Source organism: Anguilla anguilla, chromosome 2 (assembly GCF_013347855.1).
Source record: "Anguilla anguilla isolate fAngAng1 chromosome 2, fAngAng1.pri, whole genome shotgun sequence".
Taxonomy (NCBI): domain Eukaryota; kingdom Metazoa; phylum Chordata; class Actinopteri; order Anguilliformes; family Anguillidae; genus Anguilla; species Anguilla anguilla.
Window position 1 is genome coordinate 17,649,438 of NC_049202.1, and position 10,075 is coordinate 17,659,512.

At 43.8% G+C, this 10,075-nt stretch overlaps 1 protein-coding gene across 1 annotated transcript; it reads left to right on the forward strand.

The window, feature by feature from the left end:
* The first annotated feature begins 239 nt into the window (after positions 1 to 239).
* Positions 240 to 9,336, forward strand: hoga1 (4-hydroxy-2-oxoglutarate aldolase 1). Its single transcript, XM_035403122.1, has 7 exons — positions 240 to 1,095; positions 5,183 to 5,311; positions 6,102 to 6,229; positions 6,769 to 6,903; positions 7,137 to 7,233; positions 8,379 to 8,512; positions 8,974 to 9,336. The coding sequence occupies exons 1-7, from the start codon at positions 882 to 884 to the stop codon at positions 9,121 to 9,123; spliced, it is 987 nt and encodes a 328-aa protein (XP_035259013.1). The 5' UTR covers positions 240 to 881; the 3' UTR covers positions 9,124 to 9,336.
* Positions 9,337 to 10,075: the final 739 nt, after the last annotated feature.

Genomic DNA, 10,075 nt, shown 5'->3' on the forward strand with positions numbered 1-10,075 from the left:
GATTTTGGGATCCAGTTGAAATTAGCCTCCAGCATACATTCGTGGAATTCAAAATAATATAAACACAACTGATGTTGTGACATCAGTTGTGACACAAATGTGACATCACTTCAAATCTATTCTAAAGCAGGCCCATTTGTCGTGTAATTATCATTGCTATTTTGTCATGCGGTGCTGATATTTGAGATTGTACTTTTTAGATGATCCCTTAATATTTCCATTCTGAGGCACGTAAAGCAAGTTGATCCACGGGAAAGGGCAGTCGTGCCTTCTAATCTTTGAAGACGACGTTTCACCTTTACTAATGTGTATCCAAATTGAGTCTTGTTTAATAATTTAGAAAAGTTTAATTCGTGTGATAGTGTATGAAAAAAACTGTTCCGCTTCCATTGTCGATAAAAAGGGCTGCCATAGACCTGCCATTGTTAATGAACATTTTACCAAACTTCGGTTGTGTCCGCAGGCATAAGCAAAAGTAAGATTTTTATAGACAAAATCAGTTGGATTATGTAGGTGCGTTCAGGTTGTTTTATAAATAATATCACAAATTATAAGATTTATCCAGAAATAAATTTATGCGATTCATCGTGACCATTTCAACATTCGGAGCAAATTAAATAATTGCATTAAAGCAAAGCCAATTAAAATTTGTGCCCTGTTGTCAGATATCCGTAACATTTTGTTCATAGTTAAATTAACTACATGTCTGCTACTTTTCGTTTTGGAACAAGTTTGCCCACCCGGCGCAGAGTCAATATTTACACAGCGGCGTTGTATATTAACTGGGAGACATTTCACTGGATTACCAATAAAATCTGTGTTTAGTCAGTTGACCGTCACATTTTGCCGTTGTAGCTAAAAAGAAATCATACAGCCTTAGAATGCTGGCGTTCTTCAGAAATGTCCGTCCGATAACGTGTAGAAGAAGTGTTGCTGCAGCATGGAAGCGGAACAAGGCTCACGCTTCTGGGACTCAGAGATTGGACATTCGAGGAATCTATCCTCCTATAGCCACGCCGTTCACTGAGAAGGAAGAGGTGGACTACCAGAAACTGAATGCCAATTTAGAGAAATATGCCAAAATCCCTTTCAGAGGTAGGCTAATACATATTTTCTGTTCTGCAAATTCATTTGGCTTCTTCCCTTCTTTCCGCCCCATCCACCAATGACCAATTCCCATGATTGCATAGTACAGATGATGGAGTAGATGGAGTAATTTACGTGTTTGGTTGGTGTAAAATTACACCCTTGGCTGTCCTTTCAGTGGTGTAGGCCAGTACTTCTCAGACTTGGTCCTGGGGTAACATTGTGTATGCTGGTTTTCGCTCCAACCACAGTCGCAATCCCAGAATTTTAACAAGATCTATCTTTCTTAATTATGCTTTTTCATGTTCAGAGGGATCATTTACCATCTTATACCACATTATGTCAGAAATAGCTATGCAAGCGATGAAGAATAAGTCTCATATTCACATTGTGTTAAATTGCAAATGATTGCATGAAGAGAGATAACAATGCTTTAACTGATCAAAGTAAAGACTGAATAGATTGGCGACCTGTCCAGCGTGTATTTTTGACTCTCAGTCCCAGTGCACGCTGGGACAGGCTTCAGCAGCAAATTAAGAAAAAATAACAGCCAAATTCTGAGATTGCCGTTGTGGTTGGAGCCAAAACCAGTACACGCAATGGTACTCAGGGATCGAGTGTGAGAACCACTGCCCTAGGTCCTCAAGGCTTTCTGGCCTAGATTAATCAGAATACTGGCTCTCACTAGCACAGAAAAGGGCACTGCTCATGCCTGTATATTCTCTGATATAAAGGAATGGGCATCTTTATGTGTGCGCCTAATAACCCTATGGTTGGTTTTACAACTTTCGAGACCCCATTAAGACCCGTGAGAAAAGGGCCGAAATGATTTCAGATATTTACAGCTTTGATAGTGGGTTAGTTTCTCCGTGTCTGTCTGGAAGAGTTGAAGGTCAGGTTAACGTTGCATGTAATGCCGAATCAAAACACCACAACACTTTAGGAAATGGGGACATCTCCACCTCACCCTCCCTCTTCCACACTCCAAATAGAAAAGGCACAGGAGGCCAATGGGTTCGAGCCAGCACTGCAGCTTCACGCACATAGAATTTGCATAGAGTCGTTGGTTTCCTCCAGCACAAAGCAAGCGGTCGTTCCTATATTTGTGAATATGAAGTGCAGTGTTTCTGACCAAAGCCAATTTGACAGTGGATATTGTGCTTGGCAATACAGACCAGCACTTGGGCATTGATAATATACTGTAGTACTGCATGATGCCTTTCTCACATTAGTACAGCACAGTATTTACAGGGGTCAGTATCACAACAGAATTAATTTGTTTCCATATTTCAAAAATGTAAATATGGGTGAACAGCCCTCTAACCCAGTTTTCAGAAATTAGTTTTAGGAATGCTCACTGTTGCATTTAAATGACTATTCTCTCTGGCATCCTGCAGGTTTGATTGTGTTTATTATTTCACATATTGTTGCTGGGCTATATAAATTATTTTGACTGCACTTTGTGGTTCTTTCTTCTTTCAGTCTTTGCAGGCTTGAAAAATACCCCCCCCCCCCCCCCCCCCCAGATCCAACCCTGTTGGATAGACATTCTTTCTTTATTCCTTATTTTCTCGTGCTCAGATGAAGGTCAGCCATTGTTAACATTGTACTGTGAAATAAATGATGAGGATGATTCATACCAAGTTGCAGTGTGTGAGAATCGTGTGTTAATTTCTTTCTTCCCCTCACACACGTGATGAAACTTCTCAATGTCAGTTTGTGGTTGATTGCCCTTTGCCACTTTGATTTAGTTTGATTTATCAATCAGTGAAATGTATTTATTCTTCTACCTGAGTTGTTTGTTATCGCTCAAGACTTGTGAGTAGCTTAGGCATAGCTCCTGGTTGGTCAGATCTGTGTTTTTGTTGCTGTCGCAGTGCTCAGCTTATTTTTGCTTGACCCTCCTGCTTTGCTCTGCCAAAGAAGCTGACTAAAGTCACCATGGAACATGTTTCATAAACACTTCTGAATATTTTATTTAAATTTCTCTCATGGTGTTCAGTCAATTTATTCTTGGCTTTGTTATTTTCTGGTCTACAGTGGCGTGAAAAAGTATTTTCCCCCTTCCTGATTTCCTCTGTTATTGCATATTTGCCACACTGAATGGTTTCAGAGCTTTAGACAAAATGTAATATTAGACGAAGGGAAACTGAGTAAACACAAAATATTTTTTAGATTATTATTTCATTTATTTAATTAAAAGAGTTATCAAACAGTCTTATCACCCATATGAAAAATAATAGCTTTGTTACTCAATCAACCAGTTAACCACATTTAATTGATAATTAGATTCAGCTGATTGAACACAGCCAGGCTTGATTGCAGCCAGCCGTGCTGAATCTAAACCTCACTCATATTGAACCTTCCCATCAGAGTGAAGTAATCACCACAAAGTTTCCACAAGCACACTATGCCACAATCAAAGGACATTCCAGAAGTAATGAAACACGACCAGGTCAAAGCCGAGTATGTGGCTGGACATAACACACTTCATCCGGCCAACCAATAGTGTAACTTCATAACTCAGCCGACTAATGGTGTAACTTCATCACTCACTCAGTCACTCAGTCAGTCACAGACATTTGCGTTTGTAGGGCTGGTCCCGCTGTTGCGGTCCAGCCAAAAACAGTTGTTGAAATATATCTGGAAAGGGTTACAAAGCCATTTCTAAGGCTCTGGGACTCAAACCACCAAACCACAGTGAGAGCCATATCTCCAAATGGAGAACACTTGTAACGGTGGTGATTACTGGTGAAACTTCCCAAGAGTGGTCAGTCTGCCATACCTTTCTTCAAGGGTGCAGGGACAATTCATCAAGGAAGTCACAAAATATCCCAGAAGAACATCCAAAGAACTATAGGCCTCTCTAGCCTCAGCTAAGGTCAGTGTTCATGACTCCGCAATAAGAAAGAGACTGGGAAAAAATGGGATTCATGGGAGAGTAGCGAGGCGGAAAGCACTGCTAGCCAAGGGACACATAAATCCTTGTCTCACATTTGTGAAAAATAACCTGGATGATCCCCTAGCCTTTTGGAATAATGTTCTGCAGACAGATGAGTCAAAAGTGTAACTTTCTGGATGACAAGGGTCCCATTATGTCTGGTGTAAAGCAAACACAGCTTTTCACAGTAAGAACTTCATACTGACAGTCAAACGTGATGGTGGTGTGAGGGTGTGGGGATGCTTTGCTGCCTCGGGACCTGGGTGACTTGCCATTATTGAAGACATCGTGAATTACACTCTGTACCAGAACGTTGGTATGGAGAATTTTTAGTCATGTGTATGTGAGCAGAAGCTGCAGCGTAATTGGGTTATGCAGCAAGACAATGATCTAAAACAAAAAAGCAGGTCTACTTCTGAATGGCTGAAAAGAAACCAAATTTTTGGAGCGGCCTAGTCAAAACCTGACTTGAACCCAACAGAAATGCTGTGGCAAGACCTGAAATGAGCAGTTCATGCTTGAAAAACCTACCAATTTCTACGAATTAAAGTAGTTCTGCAAAGAAGAGTGTGCACAGCAATGTGAAAGAATGATATCAAATTATAGGGAGCATTTGGTTGCAGTTATTGCTGCTGAAAGTGGTGTAACCATTTCACTTTAAGGGGGCAATTACTTTTTCACAAGGGTGATATGGGTGTTTGATAACTTTTCTTTAAATTAATTAAATCATTTAAAAAATGTGTTTTGTGTTTACTCAGGTTCATTTTGTCGAATATTACATTTTGTCTAAAGATCTGAAACCAGTCAGTGTGACAAATACGCAATAATAGAGGAATTCAGGAAGGAGGCAAATCGTTTTTTCACGGCACTGTTTTCAAAAATGTTGCTTGTGTTAATTAAAATATTATAATTTGTCAAAGCTAAGACATTTCAATTATGCACAAACTTTTATAAAAACCTGATTACTCTTTTCCTGAGCCTGCTTGGGTTGTGTAATGCTGCTACCTCTTCTGCCTTCATTCTGTCACAAAACATTCTGGTCTCTGACTTGGCCAGATGTTCATGGAATTTTGATGAAGCCAGTCTCCTCCTTTCACTGTTCACCATGGGGCTGACATCTCCCTGACATCTCTGCCTGTCCCCCCCCCGTTTCAGGCCTTGTGGTCCAGGGCTCCAATGGGGAGTACCCGTACCTGACGGTGGACGAGCGGGTGGAGGTCGTCCGCAGGGTGAGGCAGGCCCTGCCCCGGGAGAAGCTGGTGGTGGCGGGATCAGGATGCGAGTGTGAGTGTGAGATAGACCAGCCCGGGGCTGTTTGGCCAACAGCCTCAACACTTAATTCAGCTTCAATACCACACGTATCATTCTTCAGACTGTTTATAACCTGAACTTAGAATAGGGCTGCTCTTCTTTGGTTTTCCCACGTCTCCTTCAATTTCTCAACTCAACTCCTGCAGAACATTTGAGAGCATTATCTTGACTCATTGATTCACTCCTTTAAGGGAATAAGATCTTGACTATAACGAATACCCTGCTATGTGCAGCCTTTCAGGACCACAGCTACATCATTCTTACCTTTGAACAATGAACTGTACCCAAAGGTAGAAGATCAATTTTGTCTCTCTTTTTTAATGAAGCTAAGGTATATCTTTAACACACAGAAGGTATGTTCACTGTGTTTTGAGCATTCCTCAAAAAACACTACCTCGGCGAGGGTATTAAGGCTTTCTTATGCTTTGAGGTAACAGGGACATTACAATACATGATTAACAAAACGGCGTCACAAACTTAAAATCTGCATTAGGTTAATAAGAGCAATAGTAACTACAGAGAAGAACACATAACATGTCTAAAGTCAATGACTGAATACTAGTATCAGGAGTGGTGGGGGGGGGTCTGAAAGTAACATTGTGTGGTGAGGACTGTGATTGTGTGCGGTAACAGCAGAGGTGGGGTATGTTGTGTGAGGCCAGCGATCAGGATGGTGTGAGGTACCAGCAGAGGTGGGGTATGTTGTGTGAGGCCAGCGATCAGGATGGCGTGCTGTAACACTGGGCCTCTCCTCCCTCTCCAGCCACTATGGCCACCGTGCAGATGAGCGAGCAGATGGCTGGGGCTGGCGCGGACGCCGTGCTGGTGGTCACCCCGTGCTTTTACCGCGGCAGGATGGACAGCCGGGCCCTCGTTCACCACTACACGAAGGTGACCGTGCGGTCACAGTCCAGCAAACTGCCACCCACTGTTGCTGTGTAGGCCTGCCGCCTGGACCTTAACTGGCAGTTGACCAATAGCAGTATGGTAGCAGTCGCATGTGATTCTGCTTGCACACAATCCATCAATTCATTCTCTATACCCGTTTATCCTGGGCAGCGTCGCGGGGGGCGCTGGAGCCTGTCCCAGGGCGAGAGACAGCGATACACCCTGGACAGGCTGCCAATCTATCGCAGGGCACACCAAAAAATTTTTTTACTGTTTTATTGTTTATCGCATCTGTCGAACTGGAAAAATATAGCTGTACTTTGGATGTGCATATATTTCCCAAACTATACCAGCGATGGCTCACCTCTGACTGTACTGAAACGCTGGGGTAATGTCTGTCTCGACCCTGCTCGTTCTGTAAGGTTTAGCAGCTCTGAAATGTTTGGCCTAGTTTCTGGGGCTCCTTGCTGTGGCTCCTTGCTGTGCATGAATGCAGTCGGTAGGTGATCATGGACACCCCCTCTCCTCTCCCCCCCTCGCAGGTCGCTGACTCCAGCCCAGTGCCAGTAGTCCTGTATAGCGTACCTGGCAACACGGGCCTGGACCTGCCTGTGGACGCGGTGGTCACCCTCTCCCAGCACCCCAACATCGTGGGACTTAAGGACAGTGGCGGGGATGTAAGGGACCTTTTCAAAAAAACTGAAAAAAGAAATAATTTATTTTTGCATTTCATGCGCAAGTATGAAACGACACCACGTGTAATTTAATCAAGCACTTTTTTAATTCCATGTCTCTCTCTCTTTTTTTTTTTTTTTTTTTTTTTGCAAGTCCAGTCCCCCCGAGAGTTACTTGACAGACTGTTAGCAGCAGGCTGTGATTATTTTTTTTTTTTTCTTCCTCCTCTTGACAGATCACAAGAATAGCTCTTATTATTCACAAAACGAGCTCTGAGGATTTTCAGGTTCTGGCGGGATCGGCGGGTTTTCTCATGGCTGCGTATTCCGTGGGTAAGACTCCGGTCTCTTCCTCCTCCTCCTCCTCCTCCTCCTCCTCCTCCTCTGACAGACGTGAATCGGCAGTTCTCCTCGAGCGAGTCTTGGCATTTATTTGAAAAGCCCACGTGAGCTAGCGTCCCCTCATGACAATCGTGCGTCTGCCTGCCTGGATTTCTACCCATAATTCTGCTTTCTTTGATTGGATCTCTCGCTTCTGAGTGTCTCTATCTGCCTGGTGACACGTCTGAGGTTTCTTGTTCATCTCGTCTTGCGTTAAGTTCTGGTGTGCAGGTTTTATTGAAATGCTATTTACTAAAGGCTTCATGACTCATCTCTCCCAGTGTTCAAATCCTTGTGAACTGCCTCCCTGTTAAATTCCGGTGGCCGAATTGGGTATTTGATGCCCGGTTTATGTCATAGTAATGTTGATAGGCAGAAAAAAAGGCATCTTTTTCCCACCTGACAGTTCCACTGATCTGTTTCTGAGAGGCAGAATGCACCGCTGTGTAAATGATCTGCAGTGGGTGGAGCTGTGAACCTGCAGGAGAGCGGATCGTCCAATCAGCACCGCTCTGACAACCCCCCCAATGGCTTTCAATCCGGCTATGCAGGCTGTTACTCAGAATGCGAAGACAGAGACGGATTTTATTTTTTTTTTTGGGAGGGGGCAGAATGAAAAGCAGTTGATCACAGCGAGGGCAGATCCGAGGGGGAGATCCATGGGGTGGCGTTTGCGCAGAGCAAGGGTGCCCGATCTTATCCGAAAAGGCCCGGCGTGGCTGCAGGTTTTTGTTTTAGCCCAGCATTACGACACATGATTCTACTTACCAAGGCCTTGATTGAAGACCATGATTAGTTAATTAGTAGTTCATTTGTAGAATCGGATATCTTAGTGCTGGGCTAAAACAGAAACCTGCACCCACACCGGCCCTTTTCGGACAAGATTGGACACCCGTGGCGCAGAGCGTTAGGTGTGCAAGGACCGACGCGGCGAACCGCAGGACCGTAATCGTTTCACGCGGTAGAGACGCATGGATACCAAATCCCCTTGATGTGAGGGCTCTGTGATATTGCTTCCCAACGCCCGACGAATCGGCTGAGGTTTGTCTCTGCTTCCTCCCCCCCCCCCCCCCCCCCTATTGTGTGCCACGTTTCAGGGGCGGTGGGCGGCGTGTGTGCCCTGGCCAACGTTCTGGGGCGGCAGGTGTGCCAGCTCGAGGAGCTGTGTGTGTCTGGCCAATGGGAGGCAGCGAAAGCGCTTCAGTACAGGCTCATCGAACCCAACGCTGCGGTAAGCAGCTTTCCGGGGCCCTCATATTTATTTGGGGAGGATGTTGTGGGGATGGGATATTTAGATTGGACGGTGGGGGTTGAAGGGATTGTCTGATAACAACTGATATATGAGCTCAATCATTCAATGACCAAATCACCCTCCCTAACAACAAAATGTATCCTTATATGCATTCTGAGGCTCTGTCGAAGCACCCCTCTATGTTCTAAATTGATTCTGTTACAAATATTTTATTTTGCTCTTCCTGTTGCCATACACAGCACAACGCATACTGTAGGTTAGACCTTACCCCTTTCGCAGTTATAGCATTTCCTACTTTTGAAAAACTTAACTGTGGCGCTTTGCATACATTTTGGAGGACTGGGGTGTAACAAAAAAAACAAGCATGCAGGATGTGAGTCTAATCCTCGTCCTAACAATACACATTTTAAAAATGTTGAACGTTGTCCCCCCCCTTCAAGGTGACCAGAAAGTTTGGGGTCGCCGCCCTGAAGCAGGCGATGGAGTGGTTTGGTTTCCATGGCGGCGTGTGCCGCTCGCCCTTGCAGCCGCTGTCTGAGGCGGAGGCTAAGGCGCTGCGGCAGGACTTCTCCTCCAATGGCTGGCTCTGAATGGGACCCGAGCGCGGTGGGCTTGCTGGGGGGCGGAGCCGCTTGAGACTGATTTTGTGTAAACTTCATCGCTTCAGTGAATTGATTTTCCAAGTCCCACATTGACCCACGCGTTCCCACACTCAATGGTGCTTATTTTTAATAGAATGTCTCTGCTGTACTCTGCTGTCATTAAGTGTAATTAAATATTTTGGGTGACCGCCTCAAAAAACATCTGGTTATGTTGTGTATGCTATGGTAGTGGCCAGGAAATGCAGCCAAACTCAAATAATGTAGGTGTGCTGTTAAAGCATGCCAATGAATTGTCTATAACCAAATGTACTATTTGCTTTGTAGTGTAGTAATTTATATCAAAATCCATATGATTTATTTGCCAGGTACAAATTATTCCTGATCATATGGTTAACCGCTACTGTTAAGAATGGTAACAAAGTTGTGTCTTTAAACATTGGACACAAATCTTTGTTTCTTGTTGAGAAGAAACAAATTCCATTTTCTTGTTTGACACCTGAAATACCCTCTAAATATTTCTACAATTATATATTACATTACATTACATTACAGGCATTTAGCAGACGCTCTTATCCAGAGCGACTTACACAACTTTTACATAGCATTTTACATTGTATCCATTTATACAGCTGGATATATACTGAAGCAATTTCGGGTTAAGTACCTTGCTCAAGGGTACAATAACACGAATATACAGAGAATTGTATCAGCATTGCATTGTAAGGTTATTGTGAATTAACTGTATGCAATGTAATAGCAATAGATTCCATGAGAAAGGAAGAGCATTGAGCTATTTCCAGTGCTTGGCTTTGCCTTTAAATTCTTTTGCTGTCTATATGCAGTTCAGAAAACCGAACACACGGGGGCACTGTTGCTTATGGGAACATCACCGCAGTTGAAGCATCTCTGGCATCTCAATTCAGGAGGTTTAAAAAACCAT

Excerpts from the sequence above, each read along its gene's own strand:
- hoga1 (XM_035403122.1), top strand. The coding sequence starts at position 882 with ATGCTGGCGTTCTTCAGAAATGTCCGTCCGATAACGTGTAGAAGAAGT. Across the intron at positions 6,904-7,136 it reads TTAAGGACAGTGGCGGGGAT|ATCACAAGAATAGCTCTTAT; the intron begins GTAAGGGACCTT and ends TCCTCTTGACAG. Across the intron at positions 8,513-8,973 it reads TCATCGAACCCAACGCTGCG|GTGACCAGAAAGTTTGGGGT; the intron begins GTAAGCAGCTTT and ends CCCCCCTTCAAG.